The 21,018-nt window shown below is 44.4% G+C and overlaps 1 protein-coding gene across 6 annotated transcripts in view; it reads left to right on the plus strand.

The window, feature by feature from the left end:
* The window catches only part of ARID1A (AT-rich interaction domain 1A), a 68,743-nt gene that overhangs the window by 18,959 nt on the left and 28,766 nt on the right, over positions 1–21,018 (plus strand). For all 6 annotated transcript variants that reach the window (XM_043444614.1, XM_043444617.1, XM_043444616.1 and 3 more), the window contains exons 2-4: positions 5,316–5,528; positions 7,044–7,496; positions 8,759–8,875. In XM_043444614.1, coding sequence (XP_043300549.1) covers positions 5,316–5,528; positions 7,044–7,496; positions 8,759–8,875 — 783 coding nt within the window. The remainder of the gene's footprint in view (positions 1–5,315; positions 5,529–7,043; positions 7,497–8,758; positions 8,876–21,018) is intronic.

Below are 21,018 nucleotides of genomic sequence, written 5' to 3' on the forward strand. Positions count from 1 at the left end.
CGCGCGCTCGTACTGTTGGTGTCATTCATTCGGTGCCAAGATTGCTTTAAAAAATTCCCTTGGCCCCAGTTCAAACAGGAGTACAGCTGGGATGTGTTAGATTTTAGGCAGTCTGCCCTCAATTTGAGATGAGTTATAAATAGCAGTGCCGACTTCCTTAACTACCGCTCTCTGAGGTAAAATGCAGGTTAATTACTGTGGGAATCAATTAGGGGGTTCTTTCGGTTAAAGAGCCAGGGATGCTTTTTTTTTTATTGTTATTATTAAAAGTCATACAACAAATCTGGCCAGGAATAAATTTGAAAGCACAAGGAGTAGGAAATGATATTCTAGGTTTCTTCCGGCCCCAACTAGTTGGCATTTAGGGTGGCAGGACGAGTGGCAGTCAAGACTTCTGCTTGCTGATGGACGCATTTGGGGCAGCCCCCGGCCCATCCCTCTCTGATCATGTTTTTGCTGGCCCTTGGGTACCAAATCTGGCTCCTTTGGTTTGCTGCCTGGTCACTTCCTTTCTGCATCTTTGGATTGGGACTGAAACCTGGAGCTTTTCTCAGTGGAGCTTTTATTTCAAGAAAATTAAGAAGTTTCTCTTTCCTGTTGCCCCTGCCATGTGGTGTGGTGCGTTTTGATGAATTGTATATCTTTTGCTTGGTAGTTGGGTCCTTGGTCCTGCCCTCTCTACTGCCTTCTGAACCAGTCGTGATCACAAGTTGGAGAATTTGGAAGTCAAGTGTGTTATATCTCAGCTACGCCTTAGGTGGTTATGGCTTCCCTTGGTGCAATAAGAAGTTGTAAGGGATTCCATTAGCCCTCTGATCTGGTGGGGCTTTTAATTCCATTTGCTTAGAGCAGGGGGACTCTATGCAAGTGGTGAGTCTAAGTTGTTTGTTCTGAATATATTCAAAGGGTTCAGCCTGCCAGGCATCCTTTTCCTTTTGATGCCCCTAAACAGCATCTTTTGATGCATTTCATTTGGCAGGCAGTTTGTAACACGTCCAGTGATCTGGAAAGAGATAAGTGGTGAATGGAGATGGGGGTTTTCTTATGGCTCTTTTCCTCTGTTTTATTTTTATTTTTATGAATGCAGGAGAGTATATAGCAGGGCTCCCCCCCCCCCCCCCCCCGCCACTTCCCTGACCAAGGGGGCAGCATTTTCCTCTCAATTATGTGTCTTTGTGGCAGAGCCTTTGCTTTTGAAGTGTAATCACAGTAATCTACCCCCGTGGTTTCCCGTTGAAAGGATTTCCTCTCCGTCTCTCCCAGAGTGGAACCTCTGGCTCTTCGGTATTTCCCATCCTCTGCCTCTTCCTGGGTGCCTGCAGACTGCTGATACTGGTTTTTCTGTCTTGCATGTAGTAGGGATTTTTTTCTGGTCTACAATTGCTACTTTCCAATAAACTGATTAGTGAAGATTTAAGGCCCCCTTCTCTGTTACAGAAGATTGGAAGATGACATTTCATCTATAACGGCAAGTCACAAATCTTTCACAATGGTTTTAAATGTCAGAAGTGTGAGTTCAGTCCCTGCCCACCTCCCCTCTTAATATGAGCAGATGTTGAACTTTCACATGAGACCAAAGTAATCTGATTGAACTGAATACATTTTAGTTTGCTAAGCTGCGTATTCTCTTGAAGGGAGGGGGTCAGAAATCTCATGTCCAGGAAAAGGAAATGTCTTCATTTCATTTTTTTTAAGAGCAAGAATTTCTTTAACTTGCATTTATTTTTGGTCTGCAAGGAATTTCTTCTTGATGGAAGAATCCTTGAACCCTTTATTAACTAGCCCCTACATTAGTGACTGTCCTTAATTGGGAGTGCAGTCCCCCTGATATGAGAGAGGAAAAAGTAAGTTGCCTTTAGTCTTTTTGTTTTTTAAGCAGTGTGTTTGTGGACGCCTGTGTAGTTTGATGACCTCTCTGGTTATAGGGTAGCACCCACAATTCTCCTCAGAAATGTGCTCATTCTTTGACTGCTTGTTCTACCCTCCCTTCTGCTTTTTCAGTCCCATCCCCATTTTCTTCTGCCCTCAGAGTCGTAACCTGGTTTAGGGTTTAGCAGTGCCCCTGGTCCTTTGACTCGATGGTTTAATCTAGGCTTTCCATCCATGGTATCCGCTACCGCTTCCTAAAGTAAGACAGCCTGGCACATTGAAGTTCCCGAACCCTAGTTCTGCAGATGGGGTCTTGGCGGGGACTTTGAAATAAAATACCTGGTCTCTGACTTCCAAGAACTTAGCCTTGAGAGGTGCAGTTAGTTAGCTGGACAACTAAGTGCTCAACTTGTGCTTGTGACTGATTTTACAGCAGGACCTTTAGAAATGTGAAAGAGCAGAATGTGCTAAAGAACTGGGAAGTGGCTTCATGTTGAAGGGTTGAGTTTCTGCTGGTGGAAGCCATTGTGGGCAGGAAGGTGGGGCAGGATACAGTTGCATGGAGCTGAACAGTGGAAAGTTTGGCATGAGGCTGAAAAATGTGAAGAACCGGAGCACACTGGGGCAGACTTCAGAGCCGGGCAGAAGCACTACTTATCATTATTGATAATAGCTGCTATTCACTGGGTGTTTTAAGTACCGGGCACTGTGTGAAGTGTGTTATGTGCATTTTAGATAAAGAACTGATGTGTTCAGGGTCAAACAGTGATAGAGTTAGGTTTTGAACTCAAGTCTATCGATTTACGATGTTCTTTGTTCTTTTCATTTGATACAGTACATGATGCAGTAGGTGGGAAGTTTGGAGCTGTTGTTGAACAGGGAGAAGTGCAGATGATTTGTGAGTGGTGTTCTAGGACTGCAGTCCAGTATGATAGCCACCAGCTACGTATGGTTATTTGAATTTAATTAAAAGTAAATAAAAATAATTCAGTTCCTCAGTCACTCTAGGCATATTTGAAGTACTTAATAGTTATATAACACAGAACATTTTATTGGGCGTGTTTCTCTAGATCACTGGTTCTCAGCTAGTAATATACATTAGAACTGGGGAATTTCCTGGCGGTCCAGTGATGAGGACTTGGCGCTTTCACTGCTGTGGCCTGGGTCCAATCCCTGGTTAAGAAACTAAGACTAAGGTCACTCAAGCTATGCATCTCAGTGTGCATGTGCAGTCCAATATGCACATACTGGAATCATCCAGGGTTCTTAGGGGATTCGAGGGGAGGGAGCCCAAGGCTTTCCGGACCCACTAAGTTGAAATCTCGAGGGACAGGCCCAGGCATTTGTGAAGCTTCACAGAAAACTCTGATCTGTAGCCCTGGTTAATAGCTGCTGCTCTAGAAGCTCCATAGTAACCATGGTAGTGACTGCCCCTTGTATGTTGGGGAGACCTGGACTGACAGAGATACCCAGAGTGGGCTGGTCTCTGTTCAGCAAATGTAGTCTCTTCACCTGGGGGCCACGTGGAAAGCAGCTGCAGTCTAGGATAAAATGGGAATCTCCTTGTCATCTGCAGCATGATGTGGCTGTGTGAGGCCCAGAGTCCTTGTAAGAGAGAATGGTGGTATTCTGGCTCCATTGCCAGGTGTATCTGGGGAAGATCACATGATATTTATTACTCACTGGTGCAGTTGTTGAATTTGAATTTCCCAAAAGAATGCATGTAGCTCCAAAACTATGATCGGAAATGTTGTTGGAGCTTCTGATACCGAGGCTGGACTGGGCAAAATTGTTCAGTTATGGTTGTTGGAAAGAGCACTTTAATAATACTGATATGTAATAGTGATTTGGGACATGGTTTTACTATGATTCTCATAGTTTAGAAACTTGGAGAGTATTCTCATGATCCGTGTTACCTTTAAGGCTGAGATTTGAGAGAGCTTTGCTTCTGCTTTTTTTCTGTTGATATTTAGAGGAATAGTCTCTGTGGCTTTTTAATCTTAGCTATTTTCTTCAAGACAGCTCAACTTCCTCTATCATAAAACACTTAGGTGTAGTATGCTACCAAAAAATAAAAGGGGGATACGTACAGAGAACCAATTACTTGAGTGCCCCCTCCCCTTATTTTTGAGTTTTTTTTTCCTTTTTTTTTTTAAGGCTAAAGTAATGTATTAATTAGAGAATAATAAAACCAGAAGGGACCCGTGGTGTCATCTCAGTCAGTGGTTCTCAGTGTGGTGGTCCCTGGACGAGCAACGTCAGCATCACCTGAACACTGTTATAAATGCACATCCTAGGCCCAGCCCCGAACCTCCAGAATCAGACTTGGGGAGTAGGTTCCAGCAGTGTGCATTTTAACCAGCCCTCCAGGTGATTCTGAAAGTACTCTAAAGTTTGAGAACCTCTGAATTCCGTAATTTGAAGTTACTGATATTCAGGTCCATGGTATTAGTATCTGCTACCCACCCCCAATTTAAGATTCAGTTTTCAAGTTTTATGTCAGGTCCAGGCCTGCTCTGCAACCAGGGTGTACCTAGTTAAGTGCTTGGAGACACTCCCTCCTCGCCTCCTCACCCCCAGTAGACATGGTTGGGTGTCTTGGGGAGGGGACAGTGTGCCAGGGCTCTGTTCTATGCAGCTCCAGTAAGGTAAAGTGGGGTCAGAAAATGAATGAGTTGATTGATCTTGTTGCATTGTAAAGAGCTGAAAGTTATGTTTGTAGCCAAATACCTATGAATTGAGCTCTCATTATTGGTACCTCTGTATCTTGCTCTTTAAAGAGACGTAAGTTATACCCGCCTTGCCACTCTCAAGGAGGTGAACTTGTCAGTTGAGTTGTACAAGGCTCTTAAGTAAATTCATGGTCACAATTCCCTCAGCAACAGTAACTTAACTATGTTACCCATTTGGAAGAAAGCATAGATTTAAGTGCTTGTGCCATAGTACAAATGGGCTACTGATATGCAAGGAAATAAGATTTCGCCATTTAAAGACTAAAAACATCTAGATGCTTGTATATTTAATTTACCAACCACAGTGTTGAAGCATCAGTTTTGGTATTACTGAACAAGATCATGGCAGAGTATAACGACACCAACCCCTCCCAACTAAAGGGCCTATGTTCTTGTTTTCTATACCATAGAGTCCATGTATTCATTGCTCTGTACCTGGCCTGTTCCTTGGGTCTCAAGTAGTACCATAGTTACAAGGTAGAATATAGCTTACAAGGTGCTTTCATAAACGGGTGGTGTTTTTCTTTCACGTATGACAAAATCCAGTTCTGAAGAAGGTTAAATGACTTGTCCAAGGGTTACTGGGTATATACCATTACTTTTTCATAGTAACTGTTTTCCTCTATGGTATACAGACTTGTATGCCTAGGTTGTGTTCATATTGGCCAGAGGCCATCAAAGCTTCAGGTTAATGAAATGCTCTTTATTTTGTAGCCATCCAGTCCAATGGATCAGATGGGCAAGATGAGACCTCAGCCATATGGCGGGACTAACCCATACTCGCAACAACAGGGACCTCCATCAGGACCGCAGCAAGGACATGGGTACCCAGGGCAGCCATATGGGTCCCAGACCCCACAGCGGTACCCGATGACCATGCAGGGCCGAGCGCAGAGTACCATGGGCGGCCTCTCTTATGCACAGCAGGTAGATGGTGACTCCAATGACCTTAATCCTTGTTGCTGTCCAAGATCTAGTCTTGAGCTGTAGGATCAGAATGTGTCTTTGGTTTCTAAACCCCTTGAAAGGAACATAGGCCAGCTGACTCAATTTCAGTCTGCTACGTACAGGGCCGAGGTTGTGGTCATCATAGCATGTATACTTGAAGGAAAACTGCTCCCTGGCCACTTGCTATACATAGCTGTCTTCTTTGACCTGGCTGGCCTGCTTGTATCCACTGTGTGGCTATCTCCGAAGGAGGTAGAAAGAAAGAAAAAGGCAGTAGCTGAACACCAGTCCACTGCTACCAAGGAAAACCACTTACATACCATGTGTCCTGGGGAGAGAAGTGTTAGTCGCTCAGTCGTGTCCACCTCTTTGCAGCCCCATGGACTGTAGCCCGCCAGGCTCCTCTGTCCATGGAATTCTCCAGGCAAGAATACTGGAGTGGGTTGCCGTTTTCCTCCTCCAGGGGCTCTCCTGACCCAGGGATCAAACCCAGGTCTCCTGCATTGCAGGCAGATTCTTTACCGTCTGAGCCTCAGGGAAGACGGAGGAGAGAAGAGGCCTTTTGTGTTTCTCAAGGCCTTCAGCACACAGCTGTCTGGCTTACAGTGAATGCGTAGAAGAGACTGGGAGTGGCAGGAAGGGGAAGATCGAACAGTAAAGGTGCTAACGGTGCTGTTACAGGCATTAAGCTTTTACTCGGCTCCTTTTGTCTGACCATCCGCACCATCATCTTTTTATCACCGTTTTTTTTTTGTTTGTTTTGACAGCATTTTCTATCATCTATATGTGAGTTGAAAATGATGTGAGGAATAGAATATTAAACCTAACTTCTAAGACTGTGAAGCAAAGTATGCCCTTAAATATAATTGCCTTTTTTTCCCCCCACTGAGAAAATAGAGGAGATTTGGGGTGAATGTTATTGGTCTTTTTTCTTTCCTAGTTGGCCAGATGTATCCCTCGTGCCTAGAATAGTGCCTGGTACAAGTGAGCAAGTAGGCTCTCAGATACTTTATGAATAAAGACAAAGTGAAAAAGAGAACCAGAGTAGTTCAGTCATTGGCATACCATCTAGACTACTAAACCCTAGGTTTTCAGTTGACTGAGCCAGTCTGCTAGTGACTCTTCATTGTGGCTAGGATACAGATTCCTAGCACTTATAAAAACAGTTTAGGCCATGATAAAAAAGAGTAGTCTCATTGGTGAAGACAGCTGTTCTTGAACTCTTGTAAGTTGCCCAAATTTTTATTAAACAGTGTAAATTTTCCATGGATGAATGTCGTCCATCTGTAAACAAACCAACCTTGTAACCCAGCTTGGCTGAGCCTCCTGGCTCAGTTTAACAGGGTTGGTAGAAAAACCCTGGGCCTTCCAAGTGTGAGGCTTGGCTTGCCTGCTTTCTGTACCCATCTTCAGGGCATAGATAGCTTCTGGCAGAACACCTCACGTTTCTTCATTCAGAAGTGTCAGTGCTAAAAGTATCCTTTCCTTTTACAGATTCCTCCTTATGGACAGCAAGGCCCCAGCGGGTATGGTCAGCAGGGCCAGACTCCGTATTACAACCAGCAAAGTCCTCACCCCCAGCAACAGCAGCCACCCTACTCCCAGCAGCCACCATCCCAGACCCCCCATGCCCAACCTTCGTATCAGCAGCAGCCTCAGTCTCAGCCACCGCAGCTCCAGTCCTCTCAGCCTCCGTACTCCCAGCAGCCATCCCAGCCTCCCCATCAGCCGTCCCCGACTCCATACCCCTCCCAGCAGTCCAGCACCCAGCAGCACCCCCAGAGCCAGCCCCCCTACTCACAGCCGCAGGCACAGTCTCCTTACCAGCAGCAGCAACCTCAGCAGCCAGCATCCTCGACGCTTTCCCAGCAGGCTGCGTACCCTCAGCCCCAGTCTCAGCAGTCACAGCAAACTGCCTACTCCCAGCAGCGCTTCCCTCCACCGCAGGTAAGATGCGTCCTCCCTCCACGTGACCGCAGACTTTGGGGGTTGGTGTCATGAGAACTTTGCCACACGAATTGGTTCTCTAACTAGCTGCATAAAAACTTGTAGCTCTCTTTACTAATAGGGCAGTGGAAAGTTGCATAGACAGACAAGAATAAAAGATAATGGACTAGTTTTTGTTTTGTTTTTTTTTAAACTGAGCATTCAGAACTTGAGCATCCAAGTGAGTTTGGTCTTTTTTAAAACAGTCACTTTGGGAGACTGTACTGTACTTTCATGCAACTGCCATTCTGTTCTGCTATTACTCAAAATATTTTGGACCCCTTCAGTTGACATTGCTATCAGGGGTGATGTAACATTCTTTAGAATATGCTTAGTGGTGAAAGTGAAAGTCGCTCAGTCGTATCCAACTCTTTGTGATCCCACGGACTGTAGCCTGCCAGGCTCCTCTGTCCATGGAATTCTCCAGGCAAGAAAACTGGAGTGGGTAGCCATTCCCTTCTTCAGGAGATCTTCCCAACCCAGGGATTGAACCTCGGTCTCCTGGCACATTGCAGGCAGATTCTTCACCAAGTAAGCCACCAGGGAAGCCCGTTCTCAGTTGTAGCAAATACTTTTTTTTGAGAGTGGATTTTGGGAAATAGCTAAAATTCATTTGTAGCAATGTCTATGAACAAGTTAGGTGATAAAAGTCTGAAAATAACAATTTGGGCTTTATTCTCTAAAGAGCAAAAAGGAGAAATGACTGAATGATGACAAGTCCCCTAAAGATTTTGTGCATTGGTGGCATTGTTGGAGTCTCATCCGAGGCCAGTGCCTTTAAAGGAAGCACTACTCATTTTAATGCAGAGGTTCTAGTATGAGTTTTTTGTTGGTGTTTTGAAATCAGTTGGTCTCTTTCCTTGATAGATAACAATTTGTAGTTAGCTAGATTTGGGCCTTTATTCCCAAAGAACAGTTTTCTGTTGGTGGTGATAAATGGTCAGCAGTGCCATCAGACAGCCTTATGTCCACTGTTGACATTCTTTTTCTTTTTTTTATAATTCTTCATCATGAGTTTTTTTTACTCCAAATAGTAACTGTTGACATTCTTAAGAGCCACAGTTTGTATTTTTTTGCCTTTGAATGTGTTGTGTGCGAGTGGTCAGTCTCTCAAACCCAGTTTCCTCTGTGTGATAGAGTCCCATAGCCCTTTTCACCATGAAGCACGCTGACCTGGTTTATCAATAATCAGGCTCTCACAGCCTTTGTTTCTCTTGTTTTAGGAGTTATCTCAAGATTCATTTGGGTCTCAGGCATCCTCAGCCCCCTCAATGACCTCCAGTAAGGGAGGGCAAGAAGATATGAACCTGAGTCTTCAGTCAAGACCTTCAAGCTTGCCTGTGAGTATTTCTGCCAACCTCTAAAAGCTGATGAGGGCAGAGAGAACAGCAACAAAGACCAGTTTCTGATTGGATTGTTTGGTGGTATTGAGCTAAATGAATGATGGACTATTCCTTAAATTCAAGCTCAGAATTCTGAATACGAATTGGTGGACCGACTTTATAGAATGTCTGTTTTGGTTTCCTGCCCAGGGAAGAATATATTTGTGATCTCTGTTCAGAGATCTCAACATTGTTTAAATGGTTTTTTTGTTGTTGTTGTTTGTTTTAAATCTTGGGCTCTTAGGCACAGACGCAACTGAGGGACAGAGAAGATGGAAATGATAGAAGCACTGTCTGCTCTCCATCAAAGCTGAGAAAAAGCTCAGTGTTTTTTGCTTTTTTCTATATCTTACTTTTGAAGGCTAAATTTTTAGGTATTTGTCTTAACTTTTAGCTAGGCGGTAGAATCTGGAGTGCTTTCAGCATGGATTGTCACGTTTGAGTATGGAGGAGTAAAAGCAGATTTTCTGGTTGTTTTATGTGAATAGGTGCTTTTGTCTAGTAGAGTTTTTGGTGCCAGATACTTGATGCAGTGTTTATAGAATGGATGGACAGTATCCTGAAAAAGACAGTATGGTCTGCTTATGAAAAGCTTGGGCTCTAGAGCCCTGGATCTGCATTTTGACTCTGCCACTAACTGTAGCCTTGAGCAAGTCACTTAACCTGTCCATGTCTTAGCTTTTGCATCTGTAAAATGAAACTAAAAGTACACACTTCATGGAGAGGTTAATATTAAATTAGTATAAAGAGAGTGTTGGTGCTTGTAGGCCCTCCATAAACATCGGCTCTAATGACCATCATCTTCAAGGAACTATACTCGATACTCAAAGGCAGGTAGCAACTGTTTAATAGTAGGCTGGTCCTGGGAGCACTTACCCTTGGTCTTAGCTCTGTCACTACATGTTGGCAAGTCCCTCAGGCTGGGCACAGGAATAAAATGGACTGTCCTGAGAAGATTATAGGCAGCAAACCTTTCCTTACAAATCTGGCTTCAGTTAGGAAATAGATATTCAGCCACAGGTAAGAATAAGATTCTTTTGAAATTCTTATTCTACTTGGATTTGAAGCTTGTCTCTTCCGTTACTCTGACTTGTAAGAAAATGGTTTTCTGGATATTTAAGGTAGGAGATGGAAACTCACTTTATCATGAAGGCCCCATGGCTTCCCCTGAAGATCTCTAAGCCGTAACCTTAGGAGGACAAGGTCTGTGGAGTCCCTCAGCACCTGTAATTCAGGCATCCAAGGCCAGGATGAATTGCCATTGTCAGCTAGGACTTCTGAGACTGTTGACTATTTCAGCTGAGGGATTGGGGGAGGAAGTGTCTGAATAAGGCAGTCACTCTTGTTCCCTTCTCATTAACGTCTGTTGCAATCCTGTTCTGCATCCTGAACTTCGCTGGAATGTGCTTTTTAACCTGATTCAGTCAGAACTGTATAACCACTCCCTCATCACCTATCATCTGTGGCTAAATCCGGGTGAGGTGGTACTGTAGCAAGAACTCAAATCGGTAGATTTCTGCCCGTGCTGTAAGTTGCGCCTCATCAGAAAGTTTCTGCTTGTTTCTGGTGACATTTTGGTTGAACTGCATCTGGTAGTTTTTTGTCCTGAGAAACCTAGCGCACAAACACGTTGTCTGTTGAGGCTTGAGAGCCTTATACTGTTGAATCCAAGAGCTTGATTTGACCTACTGGAGTGAAGACGCCAGTAGCCTGTAGCCTCTCGGACCCAGGAAAGAGTTGTTCCTGGGTAGCCCATCACAAGGAGCATTCCCAAGTTCAGGCCTCTGCCCTGGGCTTATCCAAACGGGTCGTCTGTTCTGTAGCAGTAGAATCTCCACGTGGGAGGTGAACTGGCCGGGTTATTGGCATCTTGTTTGTTGAATTGCTTTTTATCCCTCTGCTACTTAGACAAAGAAACAAAAGGTGGTTTATTCTTTGAAATTTATTCTGGTTTGATGCCAGATTTGCCTAGCCAGGCTGGGGAAATAGTCACATCTGAAGAAAGGAGAAGGCGGGATTTCCTGCAAGGAGCCCGCTCCTATCTTAAGCAGCTGTTTTAAGGGATCCCTAGGTTCACAGTGTATCCCTCCACTCAGCACGTGTTTGTGTTTGACTCCAGAGCAGATGTTCTGCTGACTGGAGGGCAGCCCCTTCAGTTTTTCACATCCCTCTTTCCACTTAGGCACCCTTCCAGCTTAGCCCTAAAGGCATTATGATTGTGACCCCTGATATAAAGACTCAGTATGGTTTCTGATCCTGATTATTACAAAAATTAGATTTTGAGGAGTTTTTGCTCAGCTATTTTGTTTTGTTTTGTTTTTTGTTTGTTTTTTGGCTCAGCTATTAACGCCAAACCATTTAGTTACTGTTATCCTGTTATTCCTCTATTTAAAACCTCTCAATTATTTTTGATTAAGAAGAAAATCCAAAATCCTTAATATTACCAAGGCTATCCCCACCTCCCCAACTCTCCACCTCTTTCTGATTTAAGTCTGGAGTGAGACCTGAGAATTTGCATTTCTAACAAATTCTTGAGGCTGCTGATGCTGCTAGACCAAGAATGGCACTCTGAGAACCTTTGTATGTGTGCTTATCACTCAGCCGTGTCCGACACTTTGTGGCCCCCATGGACTGTAGCCTGCCAGGCTTCTCTGTCTATGGGGATTCTCCAAGCAAGAATACTGGAGTGGGTTGCCTTGCCCACCTCCAAGGGATCTTCCCAACCCAGGGATCGAACCCAGGTCTCCTGCATTACAGGCGGATTCTTTAATGTCTGAGCCACCAGGGAAGACCCTGAGAACCTCTGCTTCATCCTTTTTTGCTTTCTGCCTTCTCAGTTTCTGTAGGGCCCCATGCCTTTTCTGCTTCCAGCTCTTGCACACGGTCTTCTCTTTGCCTAAGGTACTTTTCCTTCTGACTTTTTTTGTTTATATTTCAGACTACATCTTCAGAATCATTTCCTCAGAAAACCCCTTAAGCTTCAAAATTCAGCTTAAATAATTTCTATGTTGCCTTCACTGACTAAAGGCAGATTTTATTTTTACTTTTTAAAAAATATTTAAGATGTATGAAATGGTATAAAGAATAATCAGGTGCCTGAGCCAAACCTTGCTGCCACAGGTAAAAGCACCTTATATATCCATTAGGGTCACTTCCCCATCCTTGTACCCAGAGAAGCATTATGCTGAATCTGAGGGTTTTTTGCTCCATGTTGCTAGAGCATTTTGCTAATACCTCTGGGTTGTTGGGTCTTTTCCACTAGATAGAAAGCTCCTGGAGGGCAGGCATTGTCTTACTGTCTTCTGTACCCCAAACTGTGTCTCATTATACCCGAGACCAGTGGTTCTCTACCTTGCCTGCATGTTAGAATTACCTAGGGAGCAAGTGATTTTTAAAACCAATGACCAGGGTTCACAGAATTCTGATTTGTTTGGTATGGGGTAAGGCTTGGGCTTTGGCATGCTGGAAGCTATGCTGGGTGATTCTGGTTTACAGCCCTGGTAGAGATGCTCTCTAGTCCAAACTATGTCAGGTTCCTTTACTACAATAGACCGTCTTAGCACCCATGCTTCTTGTCAGTGCTCGTCTCAAGGGTAATATCTATTACTTATTTCAAGCTCACTGAGGGTCAGACTTGCTCTGTCTTGCTCATTGCTGTCCTAATGCTTGTCATATAATAGGTTCCAACTGATTGAATAGGTATACCTGAGCAGATTCATTGCTCATCCAAAATGTGTGTGACTGACAGGGCACAACTTGACCATATTGCCAAATTGTTGCTTTCCCTGCTAGTGCAAGACAGTTATTACAGGCTGTTACAGGACCACCCAAACTTCATTTTAGAGGATGAATTAATTTATTTGTGCTTCCTGACAGTGGCCTTAGGAAGAAGTGGGGTTAGGATTTGTCATTATCTTGTAAAATAGTCTCATTTCACCTTATGTTAAGAAGGTTCTTGGGACTTCCATGCTGTAGTCCAGGGGTCTAGAATCCACACTTCCATTGCAGGGGGCACAAGTTCAGTTGCTGGTCAGGGAAAACTAAGATCCCACATGCCACACAGTGCAGCTCACCACCCACCCACCCCCCCCAAAATAGTTCTTGTAAGGGATAGGTGAGCAAATCTCGTGGTGTTTCATTAAGTCTTTCGTTTTCTTTATTTGGGGGCGAAATCTGTAAGGGACTCATCTGAAAATTGGTTTCTGACTTTTGATTATAGTCATTTCTGAGAATGACTTGGAATAGTTGCATCTTGAAAAGCTTCTATTTAAGTGATTCATTCAAGTGTATGTGGTTTCCTTAAGAGTAATGATGGCTTCCCGAGTTTTTCTTACTGAGGCACATTTGTAAATTTACATGTTAGTCTTGCAAGTGTACCTGGAATAGAGTTTCCATTCAGTGGTGCAAAATGGGTATAGGATTAAAAGCTTTGATCTGGGGAAGTTAGCTGTATCACTGCTTCTCAAACTTAGGCATGCATTAGGAATCATCTGGAGATTAATTAAAACACAGATTACTGACATCCACCCAGAGAGATTATGATTCAGTAGTTGTCGGGTAGAACCCAAGAATGTGCATTTCTAACAAGCGCTCAGGTGGTGCTGTAGTTCTTAAGACCATACTTGAATAGCAGTGAGCTTTGGTCTTCCTTTGAAAAGGGAAGAAAAAACTACTGGACTGGGAAGCCACAGTGGCAACTTGGGTAATAGTGGTGACTTATGCTATCGTTTGACTCTTGATGATCTGGAGGGAAGACTGGGTTGAAAATGGGTGAAGGAAGAGAGACCTGGGAGAGACAGACTGCCTGCATCTGGGACCCCTGCAGTTTATTCCTGGCTTTAGGGTACCTCTTGCGTTGCCAGCTCCACCCTGGGAACTCTTCGCTCTCTGGCACTCATCACTGGATCCCTTGTCCTTCCTCACTGCCTTTCTGTCGGTCTCCCATTATCTCTTACCTGGTGACAGAGTCCTGAGCTGTTTCTTTTCCTTCCAAGTCCATCCTCAACATAATCACCAGGGTTGATCATCTTTAAAAAATCAAACTTCACAAGTTACACTACCTCTGACTACTTGATTCCTATAGGTCTAAGCCCAAGTGTGGCATACAGATTCCTTTGTGATCTGGAGGATTGAGGATATTTCAAAAAGAAAAGTAGGTAAACTCCCTGTCTCTGGAGTAAATTCTGGCACCCCATTTGCTCTGGTTTTTGTATAGAAGGCCTAGACGCGTCAGGCAAGGGTTGAACTCCAATACTTCTGAGGTAACCTGAACTCTTAAGTGGGTGATTCTGACTGTGATATGGTTGTAACCCTCAGGGATCCTCCTCTGTTTCGTTGGTAAAATAGATAGAAGAATGTGTGCCTGAATGTTACAGTGAGTGCTGTCAGGGTTTGGTGAAGTCAGTGATCCATTTATGTCTAAAGAGTAGAGAGGGAGGGAGATTTAAGAGGGAGGGAACGTATGTACACCTGCGGTTAATTCATGTTGATGTATGAAGGAAACCAATATTGTAAAGTAATCATCAATCAATTAAAAATAAACATAAAAAAATAAAGTCGTAGAGGGGAGTCATCATGGCAGAAGTTTAATTAGAATGAACTAGATATGGATGTCTTGGGTGGGATGGAAAGGAAAAGTGCTGGGCTGAGGCTTGGTGAGGGTGGGGTGCAGTGTGGATGACCTCTGGGGGGCTGGTCAGAATCAGGCTTCCTGAGGTGGGCAGGAACAGGAAGGAAAGCTAGATCACAGGGGCTGGAGCCCTGGTAGGATAAGTAAGCCACTTGGATCTGATCTCATAGGCCTGCAGATACTTAATTAGGCAATAACATGATGAAGTTAATGTTTTAACAAAAATAATCCACTGGTGTGTAGTATGGTTTGGAAAGGGGGTAGTCTGCAAGCAAGGAGATGAGTTAAACTATTGAAATAATTCTAGCATTCGGTGGAGTTCTGCTCCTCAGCCTCATTTACATAGCTACCTAGTCTTAAGTTGTGAGGTGCTCAGGAAAGAATCTATAGAACTGGGACTAAGTGGATTCTACTGGCTGGAAAACTTAACAATCTTGATATACCAGGTTTGGGGAGGGTGGGGCTCTCATTGACAGAAATAGAAGGTTAATAGGAAAACTCACCTTTCAGGAGAAGTTACGTTCCATATAGTGAGATACCTAAAAACGAATGCTTCATTGCTAGTTGGAATTTAGGAGGCTGAAACTCGGGTAAGAGCTGAGTCTGGATCGAATTTGAGAGTTGTCTGCATAGTGGTTAATAGTTAAACCTCCCAGGCCATGCAGCATGGAGCGAGGAGTCAGATGGAGCGCTAGACTGTGCTTGGGGCCACTGAGTAGAAGTGACCAGCGCGTAACTGGAAAGGTTGGAGGGGGCCCAGAGTTGGGTCATATTTCTGGAAGCCAAGGAAAGGGACAAAGTTGGTCTGCATCTAATGTCTTTTCAAGGAATGTAAAGTTGAATTTGTCATGAAGCAGTTTATTGGGGTCCTTCTAAGGTAGGGAGAAGCCCTGACTTCTGAGCCTGGAGGGAAGGAAATGAGTAAGGGAAGGGTATAAAGGTGAAGAGGGCTTTTGAAAGGCATGCTAGGAGGAGTCAGCTGAATCGGCCCAAATTCCTCAGCTTCATCTCAAGACCCATATATGTATAAAGCATATAGGGCACAAAATGGTGTAGTTGGCGCCGGAATGTTCAGTTCCGTCACTCAGTTGTGTCTGACTCTTTGCGACCCCACGGACTGCAGCACGCCAGCCTTCCCTGTCCATCACCAACTCCAGGAGCTTGCTCAAACTCACGTCCATCAGTCAGTTATGCCATCCAACCATCTCATCCTCTGTCATCCCCTTCTCCTCCTCTCTTCAATCTTTCCCAGCATCCGGGTCTTTTCAGATGAGTCAGTTCTTCACATCAGGTGACCAAAGTATTGGAGCTTCAGCTACAGCATCTGTCCTTCCAATAAATATTCAGGACTGATTTCCTTTAGGATTGACTGGTTTGATTTCCTCGCAGTCCAAGGGACTGTCAAGAGTCTTCTCCAACACCACAGTTCAAAGCGAAGAGGAACTAAAGAGCCTCTTGATGAAAGTGAAAGAGGAGAGTGAAATTGCTGGCTTAAAACTCAACATTCAGAAAACTAAGATCATACCATCCGGTCCCATCACTTCATGGCAAATAGATGGAGCAACAGTGGAAACAGTGTCAGACTTTATTTTCTTGGGCTCCAAAATCACTGCAGATGGTGACTGCAGCCATGAAATTAAAAGACGCTTGCTCCTTGGAAGAAAAGCTATGACAAACCTAGATAACATGTTAAAAAGCAGAGATATACTTTACTGACAAAGGTCCATATAGTCAGAGCTATGGTTTTTCCAGTAGTCATGTATGGATGTGAGAGTTGGACCATAAAGAAAGCTGAGTGTTGAAGAATTGATACTTCTGAGCTGTGGTGTTGAAGAAGACTCTTGAGGGTCCCTTGGACGGCCAGAGTGTTAGGAAGATATAAAGAGGCACATCCTCCAGGAGTTAAACAAGAGAAGAGAATCAAGGGCACTGGGTTAGCTTAAAAGGGACACTATATCCTTGATTGAAAAAGTCTTATTAGGCTGCTCTTGAAGATCTAGACCATACTTGCTTGCTCTGTTTGGACAGGAGTGAAAGTTGTTGATGCCAGGAGTGAGGTGAATAGAAATAGGATTTTTAATGTCTGTTAAATTTTCGAAAGATATTCTTTGATAGCTTGAGTTTCCAAGCCCTCCTTTACATTTCTACTTAACAAGAGAGTACCTAGTCACACTCAGGCTTTACTACTGTGATGTTCTCAAATCTTGAGAGCTTAGGTTATAGTGATCTGGAAAGAAAAAATGGAAAGGAACTCTTACAGAATCTGAATCTTAAAGGGTACGAGTGAGGCCAGGAAAGGATCCTCAGTCATCGTGAATCCTCCTGGAAGGGCAGGAATTGAAATGTACTAAGTTTAATAATCGCTTCTATTTTACATGGGAAACTAAGGGTTGGAGTTAAGAGTTTGAATCCAGTTTTCTCTGATATTTCAGGTGAAATATTTCCCTTAGCATCCCGCCCAGTAGAGGAAAGCCATGGACAATCTGATTCTCTCTTAATATTTAGCCAAAAACCTCAACCCTTTGTCATTTTTCATTTACTAGAGTTGTCCTAAAAGGAGGAGTGTAAATGGATATCCATCACTTTCTTCCCTCAGACCTCCCTGTGATGGAAGCATAGACGAGTTGTGAACTGAAGGGACAGGGAGGAAGGTGGTTAAATCTACAGGTGAGGCCTGCTGGAGGGGCTCCCGAAGCAGGGCATCAGCTCCGACAGCGCAAAGCTGACGAGAGCGGTTCTTTGGTTCCCTTGTGTTGTGTGGGAGCAAGCCCTGTCCTGTGCCTTTTTTCCTTAGACAGTGTCCTGATTAATGGTGAAACTTTGATCAGTCAGATCCTTGTTGCTGAGGAAAATGTGGTCCATTATCAAGCCTGGGAGCTTGTGAGAAATGCAGATTCTTGGGCCCTATACCAGCTTGATTGAATCCAACACTGTTAACAAGGTCTTCAGGTGATTCATGTGTCTTATGGTTCTGGAGCAAGGAAGAGTTGGACCCTGAAAGCTGAGTAAACTTTGCAAATGAAATATCTTGCCAGAGACTGTGTTTGTGTGTGTGTGTCTGTCTGTGTCTGTGTCTGTGTGTGTACGCATGCATGCATGTGCGTGCCTGCATGCGCACACATGCAAGTGTGCTCAGTCTTGTCCGACTTTGTGACCCCATGGGCTGTAGCCCACCAGTCTCCTCTAATAAATGTTACATGTCTAGTAAACTAGTTGTCTGTGTGCTCTGGAAGTACCCGTACGTGCAGCCCAGAACCTACTATGGGGCCATCCAGAGCTCCCAGCACGCCTCTGCAGCCTCATCTCTGGCCCCTCAGGGGTGCCTTTAAGCTCCTCACAGCTCCTTGCCCTCACAGAGCCATTGTCCTCTGGCTTAAGGTGTGTGTGTCGTCTCTGTTCCTCCTCCCCCTCCCCCACCTTTTTTTTTTTTTTTAATGCCCAGCAAAGTTCTACTTTGGCTTCAAAACCTAGCTGTGAAATACCTTCTCTGGGACTTCTTCCCATTTGCTTCATGCTGGTGTAGCATTATGCTGGTACTTCTGCTTGAGCATTCAGACCTGTGTCTGATACCTGTGTTAGGCAAATCTTAGTCTACCTTTGTTGACTAGCCCATAGGTTCTTACTACGTACCTGAGCTTGGGGACCTGCTTTTCATTGTCTAGGTTTATTGGTGAGGGGTAGGAGAGGTGACAGAAATTCTCTAAAGGCTTAATAAACTGGAATGTTTGAAGGATTTAAGTTTTACACTATGTTCCCTTTTGTTACATTTCATGGTAAAAGAACGCAGGACCAACAGTTTTTGCCTGGGTTTTTGATGGCTTATTTTTTTAAGGGATAACAGAAATGTCACTAGCAATTTTGGTACCCAGAGAAGCTGAGCCATTCTGAGGTCGGTGACCTGTTTTCTTTATATCTGACTGTGTATCTGTGCTCGGTCCCCTTGAATTGTAACCCAGGTGCTCTTACAAAGTCTCAGAAAGGAAATCCCCACCCCCTCTGTCACATCTGCCCAGAGTGCTCAGAGCAGCATGTACCCTGTGCAGGTAGCCATCCCTTCTCTAGAGCGCCGGTGCTCTGGCAGGACCAGCCAATCTGTTTCTCCATCTTAGTCACGCTGCTTCGGCCCTGATACTGCCTGGTGCCTGCTGGAGCTGGTGCTGCTTGCAGCAGATTACTCTATGCTTGTTCCTGGGCCCGTTTCCTGTTTCTATTCTAGTTGCTGGTGGCTCAGCTCTGCTTCCTGCCTGTGTGTCTCACACAGATTCCTCTTGCTGGAACCTTTTGTTTTCTTCAGAAAACTTCATTCTGAAAACTAGCCGAGCTTTACCTCTAGTGTGATGGCTCTTGGGTTTAGTTAGCATCACTGAGGACTGGTGGGAAATGCCCCATCACACCAAGCATGCCACTTGGATTTGACCTTGTTTTTTTCAGTTTGTCCCCACTCCTGCTACAGGAAGCTGGTGGTTTGTTACTTCAACCAGAAATTGGTATAAGAAGATAAACTAGGATCTTGTATGGGCCAAATGTGTCTTTGGTCATTAGCTGTGCAGGGCCGTGCCCTGGTTCTTTACCCCCTGGATTATGTAAACATATTTCCTGCTTCTGAGGAAGACAGTTGATACCCTCTCCAGCCCAAGCCCAGAGAATACTTATTTGGGGTTGGGCAGGTAATGCTACCCTCAGCAGAGTAAAAGCCTGCAGAGAATATAGGGATGGAAAGGAAAGCGTGTGCTGACTCAACCTTCCATCTTCTGTGAGCCATTCAGCTCCCCCCAGAGCTTAGAGTGGGAGGAAGAAAGTACAGGAAGATGGTAAAAAGGGAAGAAGTGAAGGAAGTTGTCCTGGGCAAATGTATTTTAAAGTTCTAGGCTTCCCCATCTTGCCCGTTTTTCCTCAGAAGACTCTGACTTAGGGAATATGCTTTGTGAATAATTTCTTTCTTCTTCACAACTTCTTCTTCATGTCATCTGACAAAATTGTGTCAGTGGTTTCTACACGGAACCTAGGCCATACTAAACCCTAGGTAGTTTAATAGAGAAGGATTTAATATAGCAAATAAGGCTTGAAGATTGGTCGAAGGGCTGAGGGAGCATGTCTCTAGGCTTGTCCTCCGGGAATTGGGATCTAGACCTAGATTTGACCCACCAAGGGAACTGCTTGTGAGCCACTCTCAGCGTGAGTGCTCTCAGTCTGCTATCCAGGGATCAGTGAGCTGGAATCCAGCAGCAGAAGCTGCAACCACCAGAACTGTAGCACCCAGTTAACTGGAAGATGAAACCAAAATGCTCCTGTAGAAACCAGTGAAGGAGACAGAAGTATGGTCACTGCCATACTTTGATCTAATCTTGAGTCTGATTCTAATTAGCAGAACCTGAATTATAGCCAAAAGCATCTGCAGGGAGATTCTGGGAAATGTAGTTTTTAGCTTTTTTACCTCTGCAGTTAGGAAAAGAGTATCATGGAGGCAGCATGAGCTACTCCACAGAAAATTCACCACACTCACACAAACACCACCATCCCCCTCACCCCACACTTTACATAAATGAGAACCTAAGGCCCAGAAAGGGTAAAGGACTTGCCCAAGGTCATTCAGTAACTGAGAACAGGGGTTCTCTGACTTCTAGCCCATTGCTTTTACTATGAGGACCAGCTCCTATAAAGGATCTGCAAAAAGCTCCTTTAAGAGAAGGAAGAATGCCATATTAAAAAGACAAGACTTTGTCTTCCATATTTTCTTCTCTTTGGAGAAAGCGAAGGAGGTGGGATGGAGAGATGTGAGATTGAGACTTCTAGGCAAAGGTAATGATACTATAGCTTCTGGGTCTGGATCTGCCCCCCAGGAAGATGTAGGAAGCATTTATTCTGGAAGGAAGAAACCTCAAAAGCTAGAATTTCTTGAATTTCCCGAGTCAACATATGGATGAACTCAGTTGCCTTGGTGATAATGGCTTTCCTCCATCTTTACCTCCTCTTCCCCTTCTCTCCTGTTGGTGCTTTTACAACCTTCTGCAAAGCTGTCTGGGAGATGACCTCAGTGAGGTACTTGCTCTGGTTCTGCCATTGTCCTCCTTCAAGAAAACCAACTAGAATCCAAAAGCTAGCCCTTAGGTGTGGGACTGCCAAGCTGTGTCTTGTCTTTCTGGGGGAGAGGGTGAGAAGCAGCGGAGGGTGAGGGGTATCTTGGGCTTTTTGAACAAAGTTCCCTTAGCAATGCTGTCTTTACAGAAACCACTAGGACCCCTCTGCAGCAGAGTAAGAATCTGGGCCCAGAGGGTAGGGCCCAGAGGTGTGGAGCTGTGTTAACATACCTGATAAGTCAAGCATAGAATCAGCTCTGTTGTCTTTTTCTCATGTTTCTAAGATGTTTGGTGTTCTACCTGAAAGCTGTTATGAAAGTGGTATGTGATCTAGTGCTGTTCCTCTGGGGACCACTGCTTGATCTCTTGTTCCGTCTACTTCTGTGGCCAGAACC

Source organism: Cervus canadensis, chromosome 24 (genome assembly GCF_019320065.1).
Source record: "Cervus canadensis isolate Bull #8, Minnesota chromosome 24, ASM1932006v1, whole genome shotgun sequence".
NCBI classification, from domain to species: domain Eukaryota; kingdom Metazoa; phylum Chordata; class Mammalia; order Artiodactyla; family Cervidae; genus Cervus; species Cervus canadensis.